This window comes from Penicillium lagena (genome assembly GCF_028827675.1).
Source record: "Penicillium lagena strain IBT 129212 chromosome Unknown utg000008l_segment0_segment0, whole genome shotgun sequence".
In the NCBI taxonomy this organism is placed as follows: domain Eukaryota; kingdom Fungi; phylum Ascomycota; class Eurotiomycetes; order Eurotiales; family Aspergillaceae; genus Penicillium; species Penicillium lagena.
In genome coordinates this window covers 1,666,009-1,682,630 of record NW_026623229.1, presented here as the reverse complement: position 1 = coordinate 1,682,630, position 16,622 = coordinate 1,666,009, and the positions used below count along the sequence as shown (strand labels likewise).

Below are 16,622 nucleotides of genomic sequence, written 5' to 3'. Positions count from 1 at the left end.
TCGTCGATGGTCTCTAATTGTCCTATCTAGTACTTTCGATAAAGGAGTAATGCCTCGCTCGTACGCTCCGTCCCGATTGGAAGCCCATTTGGCAAGATGCCATACACCGTGAGGGCCCTCCTCGATAGTTTATTGTACCTGTCGCCGGTGACTGTAGCAGAATCACATTCATTTGCGAAGTATTCCAGAAATTCAGTCAAGTGCCCTATATTTACCCATCTATTCCGTCCATCCTTGATACCTCTTCGCCCCATCATCAGGCAGTTGGAACCAAGAAGCCTTCTCCTTCAGGAAAATATGAGATGCGGGCGGTGGGACCTGGACACTTCCGTCATCGTCTAGTGTCCCCACGGCGATTCCCAGGCTGGACGGCTCGCTGTCTAGAGACATCATCAAGGTCGAGCCGCAGCGAGGACAAAAGAACCGTGAAGCAGTTTCACTAGAACGCCATTCAGTGGGCTTATTGTCCCATTTGACTGCATCTTTTGGGAAGTGGATGAAGCCCTGGTAGGGTGCACCGGATTGCTTGCGGCATTCGACGCAGTGGCAGTTGACTAGCCCGCTTGGCTGAACAGGGACCGTATAGCGGATGTGGCGACAGGCGCAGCTTCCGGATGGCATTTTGAACAGTGTAAGCTTTTTGTGTTGGATAATAAGGGCCGGCTTGCTGCTGGTATCTTTCACTCGGATAATGTAGATAGACGGACCCTGCTGGGAATATCGTGGAACACAGATCCTCACCCCACCGGGTCACATGACTACCTTGCGAATGTACCTACGATGAATCATGATAAAATACAGTATTTACAATCGTCCATTGACAATCTACTATATAATATTCACGGGGCGAATCGAAATCAAACAAATCAATTTCACCATCGTGCTCTCCATGCTTGGCTCCCAATTTCTATTTGAGGTTCGCTGTGGCTTTCATGGCTAGGACTATTTGACCTCCGCTCGCCGCCAAAAGAGATGGCATTGAGATAGCTTTTGTATAGCCACAGTATGCATGATCTTCGGCTGTATAGAGCAATTTATGGCCGGTGAGACCCCGGCAATCATCATTGGAAGGTGCGTCCAAGGGAATTTCACTCTGTTTGGTTTGCCTCCAAAAACTCCAGCAGTCTGTGCGCGACAGCGGATGGTTGCTCTTCGGGAAGAAAGTGCCCACAATCATCAATAGCGCCTCCAGAAACTTTGGTCGCGAAGTTCTGGACCAGGTGAATCATACCCGAACCGACGGAGCTGGCACCACCTAAAGCTAAGACAGGAATATCGAGTGGTGTTTTCGCATATTCCAGATTCTGTTTCGCACTTGTTTCAAATGCTCGATAATACTCGAACCCCCGACTCATCGCTCCTGGTCTTGAATAGGCTTGGATGTAGTGTTCAAATTGATCTTTGGGTAAACCATCCGCATGAACGGTCTTCAAATTAAAGAACCAGGTCAGTAGCTCCCGCTCCCGACCGCGAGTCAGAATTTCAGGCAATTCAGGAAGCGCGTTGAACGAGAATTGCCAAAGACGCATGTTGGTCTGGTGAGACAACGGAAACTGGAGCTGGGGCAGGAAGCCCGGCACTGACGCGTCTAGTATACTGAGCGATTTGATTCTCGATTGATATTGAGCGGCCCAAGGAAAAGCAATCCATCCACCCACATCGTGGCCAACCAGATGGTACGGTCTTTCTTTCAAGATATCGTGAATAGCTTCAGCCATGACTTTGCTCACGTTCGCAGTATCATAGCCATTGTGGGGAGGAAGCGAATCACCCAAGCCCGGGGGGTCGAGAGCGAAGAACTGATAATGATTTGAAAGGGGCTCGAAGATCTCGCTAAACGCCTCTGCTGTTTGTGGCCAGCCTGGAATGAGAACCAAAGGGGGACCTCGACCGCCAACGATGGCTCGGACTCCGTGGAGGAGACGCATGGTTTGCCATTTTGGTGTCATGGTGTTGATGTCCGCTGGGTCGAGTGTGCGGATGAAGACTTCGAAGGGCGGGCAACTGTAGGCACAGTAGTTTCATGCGTATTAGGGTATTTCGGCGAATTTATATCATTTAGTAATGAGTCATACAGGAAATGGGGATTCAGGGCAAAGGGGGCTATTTGGGGCCAAACAAATACCCAGACGATAAGAGTGTGCTGAGGGTGGGTCGCAGATAAACGTGAGAGAGCATCGAGGTAAATCTGATTTGAATATTACTGTACGGGCACCAATTTCATGTACTTCAATAAACCTTGGTCGAAATATAAGCAATCGTATACAACGTTTTTGTCCGTTAGATGTGAAAATGAGGTTGCCGGGGTTGCCCTATAAAAAACGATGGATTTGTATGTGCAATAATAGTAGCTAACTGTTTATGCGTGGTCTCCTCCCCGCATCCACATCCCTCGACCATCGTGCACCCACCCTGAGTCATTGCCCAGATGTTCATTCACGATGGCCAGCAGTTCCGGCCGGATGGCTTGGAGCTGGAAATCACGCGTGCTGAATACCTCCAAGACGTGGAGATCGTGCTTCACAGCGTGGCCGATTAGGGAATACGACGTCTCAAGCTCCATCCACGGATCACTGGGGTCCATTGAACCCCGCTGCTCGGTCTCGGTGATTGTATTGCCCTCCTCCGGACCCAGCTGCATACTCAAAGAGCGTAGGTTCGGCATCAGGGCTAATGCATCCAGCACGAGGCGAACATGGTTATAGAACGGGAACACTGCCGTATACGAGAATGCGGTTAGGCCACGCAGCGACTGCGGGACAAACAGGTCTTGTCCAGATGTCAGCGGGACATGCCGGGTGCCTCCCCATTCCCCCAGCACAGAAGGTGTTTGGAACTGGAAGTACTCGTAGTGGTTGTATGCTCTGAGCGAGGAGGACTCGTTGAAGGATAACGAGTTCCACGGCCGCAGCGGCAACAGGCTAGATTGTGAACCCGAGTCTGGGACGTCGGTCGATCGGTCACATTCCAATTGCAGGACCTGCAGTGGGATATCAAATGCCCAGCTGTCGCCATCCATGATCGGAGTGCCGAGCGTCTTGCCCATAAACGCGGGCGGCGCCAGCACGGTGAACCGAACGGGGTCGATGTATTGAATCACGCTTCGCCACCAGCGTGGATCGGCTCGGTGATCCGGCGAGTCGATCCCGATCACTACAATGGAGGTCACATATCGATTCAATCCGGAGTTAGTCACGAACGAGCGAAACGCCGGTTCTTCGCACAAATCCAGCCGTGCATGGCGAAAGAGCCAGGGACGCACGAAGTCCAGCAAGGCCGACGAGCTCTGGGCCAGATGTTTCAGGTCCTTGGTGCGAGACTGGGTGAGCTCGAGGCTCGGCGGATGATGTAGCTTCCGCGCGGAGGGCGGCTCGGTAGACAGTTCAGAGAGAATCAGGTCCAGCAGCTCGTTGGGAAGGAGGCCAAGGGACGATGCTGATGCTGAGGCGGACATGGCCACCGCCTAACCCGTCTTACATGGGCACGGCGCTTGCCGGATTCAGCATGAAGCAGGGCGCGCTGAGGCGTGTGTCACTTTCGGGAAGACGTTCAGCGGCGAACTGCCGGTTCCCCACTTGGATCGCCTTGGTCAGCTTTGACTCAGCTGAGAAAAGGGCATTCTGGTGTGTTTGAGAAGACAGTGAGGCCGACAGGGACGACGATCTGCGGGGAAGGGTAGAGAGGAGAGTCGATAGAGAACAAGCGACAAGAGCAGGTCATGGTCTCTCTTGTAGTGGCAGTTATTCATATCCGATCGCAGGAGCTCGACCGGAAATCCCCCCAACGCGGCGGATCTACTCGCGGTCCCCACCCATTATTCTTCATTACTCAGGATGAAGAAATTGGTTTCAAATTGCAAATATCACTGAGCAGTCGACAAGATTCTAACATTGTAGATAAATATAGGTAATCTAGTTAGGGTTCGGTGTCGAGTTCGCCGAAAATACCCCGGTGCATACATACTACGTACTATTCCTGGCCGCCAAACCTCAGCCTCAGCTGTGCTATTGTTTGGCCAAGGATGTGTGCCTGGGTGAATTTGACTGCACACGGCATCGAGTCCACAGATGTCTGAACAATTGCCGACGTCTCATAGGCGAGATCAGGTCTCGATGTGGAGGTGCTTCGTGCCGCTGGTGGGGCCGGTGTCGAATGGATGCCATGGACTGTACCAAAGCCAACGGACAAGGCACTGCTCGTGTCAGAGCCCCTCATCTGGGCTACTCCCCAGACTTTTTCTTCATTCTTCTTCTTCTTCCTGACCTGATTTGCCTGTCTTTGGTAAGTCCTCTTCCACCGGCTGCGGCGTCGACGTCGGTGACGTTGCAACTGCGGGACAAGCAGTTGCTAACATTCTGTGCAGACATAAAAAAAAATACCATGGCTCCTCAACTTCACCACCAGCCGCCATTCCGCGCGGAGCATTTGGGATCGCTCCTGCGCCCGGAAGTGCTGCTGTCGACCAAAACGGCCTTTGAGGAGGGCAAGGTGTCCGAGGCGCAACTCAAGGAGGTCGAGGACAAGGAGATCAAGGACATTGCCGAGACGCAACTCAAGCTGGGTTATGCGGCCATTTCGGACGGCGAGTACCGACGCCACAGTAAGAAGCTTCCAAGTCATGCCAACGATGATCAAATGCTGATCAAGTCTAGTGTTCTGGGGTACTTTCTTCCCCGGCCTTGACGGGTTCGAGGAAGTTACCGATTTCGACGCGGGCATTTTCCGCACCTACGCCCCCGACATTGCGGCCTTCCTCGAGGAGGGCCACAAGCCCGGCGAGACCGTGCTCTGCACGGGCAAGATCAAGCACGTCGGCAGCACCTACGTCGACCAGTTCAAGTACCTCGCCAGCCTGGTGCCTGCCGAGAAGGTCAAGAACCTGAAGATTACCCTCGCCGCGCCCAATTGGTACCACCTGCGCTACCTTGAGGGCAAGGCGTATCCGGCCGACGTGTACAGCTCGGACGAGGAGTACTTCGGCGACATCGCCAAGGCGTACCAGGATGAGCTGCAGATCCTGTACGATGCCGGGTGCCGCAACGTGCAATACGATGACCCCAACCTTGCCTGTAAGCAAGAGTCTTCCTTCTCAATAATATGTTTCAGCGCTCTGACTGTAGATGCAATACAGACTTCTGCTCCGAGAAGTTCCTGGAGGGATTCAAGAAGGACCCACTGAACAAGCACAGCGCGGACGTGCTGTTCGAGAAGTATATCAAGCTGTACAACGACTGCTTCGCCAAGCTGCCGGCGGACATGCACGTCGGTGTCCACCTGTGCCGCGGCAACTTCGTCAACAGCCGCCACTTCTCCGAGGGCGGCTACGACCGCATCGCGATCAAGCTGTTCCAGGAGCTGAACGTGCACACCTACTACCTGGAGTACGACACGGAGCGGGCCGGCGGTTTCGAGCCCCTGAAACACCTGCCGCCGCACAAGAATGTCATCCTCGGCGTGGTGACGAGCAAGTTCCCCAAGCTTGAGGATAAGGAGGAGATGAAGAAGCGCGTTATCGATGCGGCCAAGTTTATTGCCGAGGGTAACAATATCTCGCTGGAGGCGGCGCTGAACCAGGTTGGTGTTAGCCCGCAGTGCGGCTTTGCGTCGCACCGTGAGGGAAATGCCATTGATCATGATGGCATGATCAATAAGCTGAAGCTGGTTCGTGATATTGCCAATGATATCTGGCCTAACCAGCCTTGAGAGGCAGTGGGCATTGCTCAATTGCATGCGAGACATGATGAGCTCGGAGAGATGCATGATGCATTCTGTTTTTGGAATGCTTTGACGTAAAGTACATGATATAGCCACCGAATATATTTGCGACGCCTGAATGAACCGTGTTTTCTTACCAGAGGTGATAGTTGAGACGTTACAAAACTAATGTTCCACCCTGTCTTATATCCTACGGTGGTCCCACAAGGTCCTCGCTACAAACAGGCATTTGGAAAAGCAAGTAGTAATCTATTCCATTGCAGCTTCTATACGAGAGACCCACCAACCCCGACTCTACTCAGCCGGGCCAAGGATGTTAGCCTCCTTGATAGCGGATCTCTTGTGAGTTCTCTCGTTTTCAATCTGCCAGGAGACAAGATCAGTCTGTCAAGTATTCCTGGTTTCAAGGGTGTAGTTCCTGCTCACCTCGTAGCGCGGCTCATCCGCCGAGGCAGCCACATTACGGCCTGTCAAGCTGGTGTCGTGCGTGCTGACGTCGCGGATGACGCCGACGGTCTCAGAGGTGTGCGATTCACGGCCTGGGATAAAGGCAAGAAAGTTAGAAGATAAAATAGTTTTGGTGAAAGGACCAGAACCATACCGCCGACGGGCTTGTAGCGGACGCTTTCTCCCTTGCGATAGGCGGGCATGTCGATGAAATTGGGTATGTAGGTATTGTTGCGGTTTGTACCAGATGGAACGCTGTCTGGCGAGACTGATCTGAGGGTAAGACAGGAAAGCAACAAGGGGAAAGACAAAATCCTCAAGATCGGTCGAGTTGCAGCTCTATTTATGTCTAATTGGCGGCGCCACTGTCGTCAGGCTGACATGGAGCAGGATGGCATGCGAGGGAATTGCACGATGAAATCGCGAAATCGCAGCCTCGGAGGGCGTTTGCTGCAATCATATACCTTGAATCTCGAGGGACCCCAGCGAGCAGGAACAGGAGTTGGAGTCCGGCACGACGTGGCGATGACGAGGGACACGGAAATTCGGAGACGGAGGCCGTGACACGGCAGTTCCGTTTGAAGAGATGGGAAGGTTGGGTCACAGCGATGTCATGTCAAGAGTTTCGTTTTCTACCTACCTAAACTAGATATTTTCTGTATCACCCCACTTCTATACACAAGGACGAGCACCATCCCATCCACAAGCAAAAGTGACAGTAGAAGAGAGAAAAGAAACAACAAGGGAGGGGGAGGGAGACATTATGAAAATATTAAATAATTAAAATCGGTGCTCGGGGTAGAGCCCGGGTAAGAACGGAGGGGATATCATAGAAGGGAAATATGAGCCAAAACAAGACAAAACAAAACCGGAAGAGACAAAGAGAGAGAAACAGCCGAAAGGAAAGTGGCGTCGTCTGGTCATCAAACTCGGACATGGTAGCGAAGGAGGATATCTTTTGTCGGACAATGCGAAGGGGTGTTAGTTGTACACGGGGTGGCATCCACAGTAGTCGCGCCTCTCGAGATCGCCGCCGAAGATTGCGTGTTTATTTCTGCGGTTGGGTCTTGACATTGTTCGAAAGCCAGGCCTAGAAATCACGGGTCGGTTAGTTTTGGGGAGTGTGTGTGTAGCTAGCGCGTGACTGACCAGTCCCTCGAAGATACCCGTTCCGTCCGTCGCAACACTCGGCGCGACGTACCACAGCTTGTCCTTAAGCTTTGTCAACTGCAACTGGTTGGTGATATCCTCCGGGCTCAAGTCTAGAATTAGTCAGTGAGATATCCAAAGGAGGAGTAAGGACGGGGCACACGCACGGCCTGGAACATCCTGCTTATTAGCGAACACCAGCAGGAGGGCGTCCTTCATTTCCCGATCGTTGATAATCTTGTGCAGCTCAGAGCGGGCCTCCTCCAGCCGCGCGGTGTCGCTGGAGTCCACCACGAAGATCAGACCTTGGGTGCCGGAGTAGTAGTGTCGCCAGAGGGGCCGGATCTTGTCCTGGCCGCCGACGTCCCACACGTTGAACTTGACATTCTTATAGGTGACGCTCTCGACGTTGAAGCCGACGGTCGGGATGGTGGTGACGTCCTGGTTGCTGAGTTTCAATTTGTAGAGAATTGCTATATGTCCAGTCAGTCAGGAGATTCGCGTGTGGTGGGAAGTTGCACACGCACTGGTCTTGCCGGCCGCATCCAAACCCAGCATCAGGATGCGCATCTCCTTGGTGCCAAAGATCTTGCCCATCATCTTAGACACGGAGCCACCCATTTTGGCGGAGCACGTACACACGTGTAGACGAAAAACGAGACAAAAAAGAATGAAGAAAGAGCCAAGCAAGGGTCAAGGAAGAAGGACACGAACGAATAATGAAAGCTAAACATCAAATCAAAAGGGGCTGGGCTGACTCAGCTCCCCCTCGCGCGGCGTTTCACCTAAGGTAGGTCACGTGTCAGTATCACGTGTGGTGCTATCCTGCCACAATGTGTGACGGTAACTAGCGCGCAGCTTGTACCGTCCTCAGCAAGGATCTGACCTCGATAGTGTGGGAATCGAAATTGCCATTGCCCCACCATCAACCAAGGCAGTTTGGCCGAGCGGTCTAAGGCGATTGACTGTATGTTACACACATTCGTTCTCTCCCACACACACTAACATATCTTTACAGAGAAATCAATTCTCTTCGGAGGCGGCGGTTCAAATCCGCCAGCTGTCGGTTCTTGACTATTTTTTTCTATCTCGAAATTTTTTAGGACTCATTTTCACGTTTACAACGTTAATCAGAGGTTTATTGGTAGCTATATGTTGATGATGATGGTCCTCTCCAAGTGGACTTGGGTACCGTGGTTGTGGTACATCATGAAGTCATTACCGTCGCACTAGACGAGAATGCCTACTTTCCATCTCTTTCTTCCCTTGTATATCGACTATCACTTCGTAAACCATGCTCTATGAAGATCGTGGATTTGGGCGCCGTCCGTCGGTAGCCCAGCAGCGACGGCTATCACAGCAGTTTCGAGGCAACACCTGGATAGGACAGCCGTCGGATGTACGTGATGTTCTTGCCGGGGGGCTGTCCTCGTGCGGACACGAGAGCAGACTAACACAACCTAGACCATCTATGCTGGTGTCTCGGGCTGCTTCTCAGACCATGACAAGTCGACCGTGGCCATTGCTGTGCGCGACACCACTTACTTACTCGACTTCATCGAGAAAGACTTTATCCCGGAGGAAAGCCAAACATGCTCGCAGGCTGTTACGAACTTCATCATCGCCGAGCTAACCGCCTACTCGGAGAAACACCTAGAGAAGTTCATGGGCCTCGCGATCCCCAAGCACGTTGCGGACCACTGCCCGGATCTATGCTCCCGCCTATGGGCCGAGTTAGATGTAATCCCACTCGTGCTATCCGGGGCTAGTCTGATGGACCGATTTACGAGCCGTGAGACGTCAGATATAGACTCGTGGGAAGGACGGACCACCGATGAACAGGCGGAGTCTATGGCCCGGAAGTGCGTGCGGTTGTTCGGCCCGGACAACATTCCCTTGCTTCAGGTCGGACTCATGGGCCATGTAGAGGTCGACACAGACTTCCACGTACAGCTGACGAATATTGAGGGCTTTGAGAAGACGGTCTCTGCCGAGACGTGGAAGGTTGTGCAGCACTACGCGGCCGATCTCAAGAACCGCGATATCAAGATTGCCATGTTCAATGCGACGCCCCAGGGTGGTGGAGTGGCCCTGATGAGACATGCTCTTGTTCGCTTCTCGCACTCCCTGGGCACAAATATTAGATGGTATCTCCTGTTATTGTTAACTCAAGGTCTCACAGATTAATGGATATCAGGTACGTCCCGAAGCCACGGCCGGAAGTTTTTCGGATTACCAAGACAAATCACAATATTCTGCAAGGCGTGGCACACCAGGATGAGCGTTTGACAGATCGGAATAAGAAATTGCTCGAGGAGTGGATCGAAGAGAATGCGAGACGATATTGGACGTGTCGCGGCGGACCGCTACTCCCGCCTTCTGAGGGCGGTGCGGACATAGTGGTCATTGATGATGCGCAGATGCCAGGGCTGATTCCAATGGCCAAGCGAGCAGCTCCAGACCGGCCGGTCATCTTCCGCAGTCACATCCAGATCCGAAGTGACTTGATTGAAATACCTGGCTCTCCACAGGCTGAAGCGTGGGAGTATTTGTGGGATCAGATTAAGCTCGCCGACTGTTTTATTAGCCATCCCGTGAGCGCCTTCGTTCCAAAAAATGTGCCTCACGAGATGGTGGGCTACATGCCTGCCTCAACCGACTGGTAAATTTGGTTGGATCGTTCCAAGACGAATGAGTACTGACGCAACGTAGGCTGGACGGGCTGAACAAGAACATGCGAGATTGGGATATTGCCTTCTACGGCCGCATCTTCAATGCAGCTTGCCGGTATTCGGATATGCCGACAATCCATTATCCCGAAGGTAAACTATCCCGTTTCTTTTCTTCGGTCATAAATCTCACCCTTCTAGACGAATATATCATACAAATTGCACGGTTCGATCCATCCAAGGGTATACTCGATGTGCTTGACGCCTACGGGAAATTCCACAGCCGCCTCGCATCCGAACGGCCTGACCTGACGCCACCGAAGCTCTTGATCTGTGGCCATGGCTCAGTAGACGACCCAGACGGGGCCCTGATCTACGACGAAGCAATTGACCATCTAGAAACCAAGATTCCACACTTGCGCGACCGGATCTGCATAAGACGAATCCGGCCCTCAGACCAAGCGCTGAACGCACTACTCTCCAAGGCCCGGATTGCACTGCAGCTGTCCACCCGAGAAGGATTCGAAGTGAAAGTCTCCGAGGCGATCCACAAAGGCAAGCCAGTGATTGCCACGCGGGCAGGCGGAATCCCGTTGCAGATTGAGAACAACAAGAGTGGGTTTCTGGTTGATGTGGGTGATACGGATGCAGTGGCTCGGCACTTGTTTGAGCTGTGGACGGACGATGAGCTGTACCGCCGAATGTCGGAATATGCGCTCACGCATGTTTTTGACGAGGTTAGCACGGTGGGGAATGCTTTGAATTGGCTGTATCTGGCCTCCTCATTGTCCAAAGGTCAGGGCGTCAAGCCCCGGGGTCGGTGGATCAATGATCTCGCATTTGAGGAACTGGGTATCGTGGCGCGAGACCAGCCGCGGCTGACGCGGGCTGTTGAGGTCGCGGAGATGGGATAAAATGATGATGATAATATGCTCCCATCAAGTTAGGGCATAGAATGATTGATATAAGGACATGATTCCAATTATTTCAAAACAGCAGGGGGTATCCAATGTAAACGCAACACATAAAAAACAGCCTTTCCCATCTACCTCCCTACAACCCGATACCTCTCCCTCGCAAGCCCACCCTCAGCCCCCTCAACCCCGAAACCCTCACCCACCTCCCCAACAATCCTAGCGGGCCGTCCACCAACAACACACCAGCTAGGCACAACCATCCCCGGCGGCACCGCCGCGTCATCTAGCACACAGGCGAAATCTTTGATAATGGCCATACTGCCCACGGAAGCGCCCGCCCCAATCTGCACATGATTCCCCAGCGAAGCAGCTTCTACAACCGCGCGCTCGCCGACAAAGACATGGTCGCCTATTTTGAGCGGGTAGAATGAGTGCACGCCGCGGTGCAATCTGCTCGGGGGGCGGAGAATGGCACCCTTGGAGATGTAGCTGTATCGGCCGACTGTGACTGCGACGGAGGGGGTGTTGGAGCTTGGGGTTGGGGTTGATGGGTCGCCGGATGAAGAGGATGGGAGACGGTACAGGTCACCCCTGATGACAGCTTCTGCTTGAATTACTGTTTTCCCGCCCAGGATGATGTGCTGTGTTCCGTGGATCTGGGAGCGGCGCGAGATTTTGTTGCCCGTGTCCTGTTTTGTTTGGGGTGAAGTTAGCGAGATGCGAGGTCGTTTAATGGTGATCGATTGAGTGGGAATTGGGGGTAGTGGTAGTGGGAGCGTACGGTTTCAATGTACTCGCCCTTGACAGCCTTGGGAGGCATCTTGTTGACATCTAAAAGCAGTTGTGCTTGAGCTGAGGTGGATTGTTGATGTTGTAGAAGGTTAGGATGGAGCAGCCGGAGGGCGGTGAGACGAAGGACCCTCAAGTTAGCCCTAACTACGCATCTAGATCACTACAAGTAAGATTTACTATCAAGTTGGATACGTGAAGATTTATGAATTGAACAGTTCATACAATACACAAACACGAGTGGACAATTTCTGGATATCATGGGAGACAAAACAGCAAGTCCCCGGAACAAAACAAAGCACTCAATCATAACCGCACTCACATTACCCCAGCACAAATATACCTTCAAAATAGATCGACTTCGCATTTTGCAAAGGTTTCTTACGAGTTGGTAACAGAATGCTTCGCAGCGGTGATATCACCGTCCCAGTGCAATTTGAGAGCTGTATAGAGCAGTTAGCGTTGTTGAATAATCCGCCCCAGAAGAGGAAAACTTACACATCGGGAAGGCAAAGTAGGCAGTCTCGTCCTGGCGTAGGTAGGCATAGTAGCCGCCCTCTTGGAGAATCTTCTTGATCTGGCCCTGTGGACCGGGTGCACGCCGGAGGTTCTCCAGACGGCCGACAACGCGCAGCATGGAGACCATGGCGAGCTTACTGGCTTCATGGCCCAGCGCAGTGTTGGGGCCTTGGCCGTGGTTCAGATACGAGTCCAGTGGGCGGTCGAGGAGCACCTCGCTGGGCTCGGGGAAGATGCTAGGGTCGTGGTTGGCCTGGACGAAGGAAGCAAAAATCTTATCGCCAGCCTTGATCTCGACTTGCTTGCCGCTGTCCTCCACAATCACGTTGGACTGGGCCTGGCGGTATGAGCCAAAAGTGCCGTTGATGCGGATGGCTTCCAGGCAGTAGCGGAACAGTTTCTCGTCCGAATCCTTGGAGTCTGTCTTGGCTAGACGATTGATCTCGGGCAGGTGCTTCTTGCCCTCGGGCGAGGTGTAGTACTCGACGATCTGGGTGAAGATCTGGCCCTGGTTTGGTACCATCGAGACGACGGTCGGGAGGATCTGCGACCAGGTGATCTCGGATGTGCTGAGGCCGTTCTCCTGCAGACGCTTGATTGCAGCAGTGCCATGCTCGCGGATGGCATTGTCGTGCGACCGGAAGCTGCCCATGATGCCAGACAGAAGACCGTTGCCAGTGTCCGACTTGACAGTCGCCTCGACGACTGAGCCGAGCTGCTGGGCAACGGCATGAGCGGCGCGGTTGTTCTGGAACGACTTGGTGTGGTCCATGTCGAAGAAGAGCGCCGAGTAGATGATGGTCAGGATCATGTATAGCTCGTGCTCAGTGAACAGACCACGCGGGTTTTCCTCGGTCTTTAGCGGCAGGCCGAAGAGGTTGGAGGCGAAGTGGACGTGAGCCAAGTTGCCGACACTGTTAAAAGGTGAGCAAGATAGCCTAGAAAAACTGGGCGGAAAAACTTACTCGCGAGTGATGTCCACTTGGTTAATGCCAGCCAGCTTGGCGCTCTTTTCCTGGAGCAGACGGAGGGTAGTGTCCTCGTAGAACTTCTTGATGAGGTTGGAAAACTCCTCAGTGCCCAGAGCCTTGCCCATAGCCTCACGGTGCTTAGCGTCGTACTCGCCCTTGCCAAATAGCTTCTCCATAGCGTTGCTCCAGGAGTAGCTAAAGTCCTTGGGGTTATCCAGGACCTGCTTGACGTTCTGGTGGGACTGCAGATTGATACGCGGCGGGGTGTACTGAGGTCGATCATACGAGTAGTCTTGCTCACGGCCAAGGTCCTTCATGATCTTGCGGTTCTCGCTGGGGATGGTCATGGGGTAGTGAGCGTAGATCGAGTCGGGCTTGTAGTGGTTAGGGAATGCGCGCATTGCCAACTTGTAGAAGACACAGCCCTGGTTGACGCTGAGGTCGTAGCGGGCCTCATTGTAGCCGAAGTTGGTCAGGTTGCGAGGGTTGTAGTCAATCTGGACGTGTTAGTGCAACCCGTTTGGGGGTAGGTTGAAAATCTCACAGTGTAGAAGCGGTCACCACGGACGAGAGCCACGGCGTCAGACAGCACAGCACGAGAAACAGTATAGGTTGGGGCGATACCAACACCCGGAACCATCGGCTCCTTGGCCTCCTCGGAAACGATACCGGGGTACAACTCGACGTAGTCAGGGTGCTCGTACAGGTGGCGCAGCGTATTGGCAATATCGGGATCGGAGTTGATCTCCTCGAAGGTGTCATAGGTCTTGAGACCGAAGAACTTACGGAACTCGTTCAGAGATCCGACCTGCCAGCGACGAGCGGCTTCCATACCCAGAATCTCAATGGAACGGAGAGCCTTGGGCACATTGCGGGGACCGAAGGAGCTGGCCACGTCCTCGGAGGCGTGAGTCAGAATCTCAACCAGCTCATCATCCTTGAAGGTACCGTCCTCTTGGCGCTTCAAGTGGGCGAAGGTACGCTTGGATGGGTCGGCGTCCAGCATACCCTCAACCTTCTTCATACCCATGAGGAGCTCGGGCATGGTAACCTGCTCGGCGGGCTTGCCCATCAGGTCAAAGTACACCTGCTCAATCCATTTCTCGTCGCCCTGGCTGATGGCCGAGTGCCAGCGGTAGGCCAGGTTAAATTCGACCGAGCACTGGTTACCCAGACCAGACGGGGTCGACCCGGTCTTCGTCATTTGAGCACGAGGGTCCTAAATTTGGTTAGTATTATGCTCGGATAGCAAAGGCGAGGGATATTTGACATACCAAGCACCAGGTGGAGTTGGTGCGATTCAGGTTGACAATAGTGCGCAAGTAATCGTACAGGGTGATGTTAATGTACAGACCGCAAGTGATCCTGGCAATTTGTGAGTGATTCTCCTATGCGTGCAAGCTTAATAATAGCAAAAACTTACAGGCGACCGGTTTGGAAAAGGTCCTCGTCGTACTTGGCCCAGGCGGCCTTGGCTTGGTCCTCGGGGAGACCGTCTCGGGGCTTGGTGAAGCGGCCATTTTCGTTGATCAAAGCCAACTGCTCGACCACATAGTTGTGGAAACGGTTAAGCATAACCAGGAGCACACCACAAGCAGCAGGGAGAGCCTGCAGACGACCCTCCTGGAAGCAATCGGGCTTCAACTTTCCGTCCTTGTGGGTACGGATCAAATCCTGCTGCGCCTGGACATCACCATAAAGAATGGACAAATCCAAATAGGCGGAGGTCTTGTTCAGATGCTGTTGGCGATAGTCGGTCTGGAAGATGTCTGTTTGGGGCGAGTTAGTCCCAAAGCTTCCAAAGCTTCCACGGTGGGTACGTACCGTGAATAACCAACGAGGCCCAGTCGAAGAAAACACTGGAGACCTTGTTCGGATGCGGGGTGAATTCCTGACGGGCGTAGAGGCTGTCAAACACCAGGCCCGGGTCCGGCAGACCACCAGGTTGAATGGTCAATGGGGGAATTGAGCGCGAATACGGGGTGTTGGCCGCTCCCAGCCATGGCAGCGTCGGGTTGTTATTTGAGCCATCGGCCGAACGATACTTGTACTCGTCGCCCATGTATGACAGCGGCGGGTGCGGCAATGAGCTCCACAGCTCATCCAGGAATGAGTTGGTGAGGTCAACCCGGTTCTTCGAGTGACCAGGCAGATCGCTGACCAGCTGTAATGGGGCATATATAAGTCAATTGCTACAATGACTGATTAAATCGCAGATTGAACGAACCTGAATGATGCGCTCCATGAGCATGGTCTTGTCATCAACTAGCTCACCAGAAGCTTTGCTCTTGATCAGATCCTTGACGGTGTTCACATCACGGAATCCGAGAGACTTGATGTCGTTGATCAGGCCCGAGGACTGGTCGTGCTTCAGATAGGTGCCATCGCCGGTCTGGTTCGGCAAAGGGTCGCGCGACGCATGGATGGCCTGCGCATACCTCTCAAAGACTGCGACCACCTCGGCGCGCTTCACCGTGTGGGATTCCTCACTGGTGGATGTGGATTTGCGTGCCGGTGAGATCCTGGAGAACCGCTTGTTGTCCTTGCCATTTTTGGTGGGCTCGGCGTCACCATTGGAGTCCTTGGACCTCTTGAAGTTGCTCGAGATTCTCCGGAACATGATGGCTGATTTGAGACTCTCACACAAACAGAAGGCAACTCAAGGACAAACAGTACAGAGAATTAATTGCAAGTTGCAATGGCTAGACTAGGAGGGAGGGAAAGAGAGAGAGAGAGAGAGAGAGAGAGAAGGAGAGAAGAGCTCGCGCCGCCCGGTTGCTCGGAGCAGCAGCATTTAAAAACGAGCCCAAGCCAGCTTGCTGCAGGACTGTGGAGCGCTTGGAGTGGCGGATTGGTTATCACCAATAGATGATTGACTCGATCTGATTGGAAAGTACTGTACTAGGAGTGGGCTAGCTCGATCTCATCCGCACCTGAACTTGACGGCTCAGGGCTGCCGATCATGACACCAGCCCCGCGTGGTACAGAGCTCCATGCTCTTTCTTGCTTCAGCGAGTGGACCCGTCAGTGTGGCCCTCGGTAAGCCAGGAGAAATGGATCATCGTGGTTTCGTTCGGGAAGGCTCCATTGCGTACAAGGGGGTGGGCCAGACACGGCACATCGCTCGAGTTCCATGCTCTGTATACACAAAAGACTATGGTGGTATGGAGCAGAATGTGAGTATAGATCTGCGCAGCGAATAACAGGATGTGCCCTGGAAATGGGATCGATTTGCCACATTGGGGATGAGCGTGTGTCACCACCGTGTGTAGAGCGGTGTATATCCCGAGGCGATCCAGGTCCACACAGATTTGAACTAACTCCAGGCCATCGAGATCCAGCTACGCCAGTTCTGCGCCAAGTGGAGGCGTTTGCTTGTCGTCGTCATAGCGACACCCTTTCGATTGGTTTAGTGGCTGGCTGGGACAATGCAAAAGTGCCATTTT

General features: G+C 53.2%; 9 protein-coding genes across 9 annotated transcripts; 2 read left to right on the top strand and 7 right to left on the bottom strand.

Annotated features, from left to right (window-relative positions):
- Nucleotides 1-219: 219 nt before the first annotated feature.
- Nucleotides 220-621, bottom strand: N7510_011273 (GFA family protein; the record flags this gene model as incomplete). The annotated part of the gene is made up of 1 exon (XM_056983198.1): nucleotides 220-621. The coding sequence occupies one exon, from the start codon at nucleotides 619-621 to the stop codon at nucleotides 220-222; it is 402 nt and encodes a 133-aa protein (XP_056828692.1).
- A 467-nt stretch (nucleotides 622-1,088) lies between these two features.
- Nucleotides 1,089-1,949, bottom strand: N7510_011272 (alpha/beta fold hydrolase; the record flags this gene model as incomplete). Its single annotated transcript, XM_056983197.1, has 1 exon — nucleotides 1,089-1,949. One exon carries the CDS (start codon nucleotides 1,947-1,949, stop codon nucleotides 1,089-1,091), a length of 861 nt encoding a protein of 286 aa, XP_056828691.1.
- Nucleotides 1,950-2,359: 410 nt separating this feature from the next.
- On the bottom strand, nucleotides 2,360-3,454 carry N7510_011271 (F-box domain protein; the record flags this gene model as incomplete). The annotated part of the gene is made up of 1 exon (XM_056983196.1): nucleotides 2,360-3,454. The coding sequence occupies one exon, from the start codon at nucleotides 3,452-3,454 to the stop codon at nucleotides 2,360-2,362; it is 1,095 nt and encodes a 364-aa protein (XP_056828690.1).
- Nucleotides 3,455-3,969: 515 nt separating this feature from the next.
- On the bottom strand, nucleotides 3,970-4,215 carry N7510_011270 (uncharacterized protein; the record flags this gene model as incomplete). The annotated part of the gene is made up of 1 exon (XM_056983195.1): nucleotides 3,970-4,215. The coding sequence occupies one exon, from the start codon at nucleotides 4,213-4,215 to the stop codon at nucleotides 3,970-3,972; it is 246 nt and encodes an 81-aa protein (XP_056828689.1).
- Nucleotides 4,216-4,380: 165 nt separating this feature from the next.
- On the top strand, nucleotides 4,381-5,703 carry N7510_011269 (cobalamin-independent methionine synthase II family protein; the record flags this gene model as incomplete). Its single annotated transcript, XM_056983194.1, has 3 exons — nucleotides 4,381-4,600; nucleotides 4,653-5,069; nucleotides 5,132-5,703. 3 exons carry the CDS (start codon nucleotides 4,381-4,383, stop codon nucleotides 5,701-5,703), a joined length of 1,209 nt encoding a protein of 402 aa, XP_056828688.1.
- Nucleotides 5,704-6,009: 306 nt separating this feature from the next.
- Nucleotides 6,010-6,365, bottom strand: N7510_011268 (hypervirulence associated TUDOR domain-containing protein; the record flags this gene model as incomplete). Its single annotated transcript, XM_056983193.1, has 3 exons — nucleotides 6,010-6,078; nucleotides 6,142-6,254; nucleotides 6,317-6,365. The coding sequence occupies 3 exons, from the start codon at nucleotides 6,363-6,365 to the stop codon at nucleotides 6,010-6,012; spliced, it is 231 nt and encodes a 76-aa protein (XP_056828687.1).
- An 845-nt stretch (nucleotides 6,366-7,210) lies between these two features.
- Nucleotides 7,211-7,932, bottom strand: N7510_011267 (ADP-ribosylation factor family protein; the record flags this gene model as incomplete). Its single annotated transcript, XM_056983192.1, has 4 exons — nucleotides 7,211-7,252; nucleotides 7,312-7,424; nucleotides 7,479-7,784; nucleotides 7,839-7,932. The coding sequence occupies 4 exons, from the start codon at nucleotides 7,930-7,932 to the stop codon at nucleotides 7,211-7,213; spliced, it is 555 nt and encodes a 184-aa protein (XP_056828686.1).
- A 673-nt stretch (nucleotides 7,933-8,605) lies between these two features.
- On the top strand, nucleotides 8,606-10,894 carry ccg9 (putative trehalose synthase (Ccg-9); the record flags this gene model as incomplete). The annotated part of the gene is made up of 4 exons (XM_056983191.1): nucleotides 8,606-8,710; nucleotides 8,776-9,458; nucleotides 9,509-9,973; nucleotides 10,024-10,894. 4 exons carry the CDS (start codon nucleotides 8,606-8,608, stop codon nucleotides 10,892-10,894), a joined length of 2,124 nt encoding a protein of 707 aa, XP_056828685.1.
- A 131-nt stretch (nucleotides 10,895-11,025) lies between these two features.
- N7510_011265 (uncharacterized protein) lies at nucleotides 11,026-15,796 on the bottom strand (the record flags this gene model as incomplete). The annotated part of the gene is made up of 10 exons (XM_056983190.1): nucleotides 11,026-11,586; nucleotides 11,679-11,829; nucleotides 12,072-12,129; nucleotides 12,185-13,119; nucleotides 13,171-13,673; nucleotides 13,721-14,395; nucleotides 14,451-14,541; nucleotides 14,600-14,945; nucleotides 15,001-15,340; nucleotides 15,404-15,796. 10 exons carry the CDS (start codon nucleotides 15,794-15,796, stop codon nucleotides 11,026-11,028), a joined length of 4,053 nt encoding a protein of 1,350 aa, XP_056828684.1.
- Between the last annotated feature and the right edge of the window lie 826 nt (nucleotides 15,797-16,622).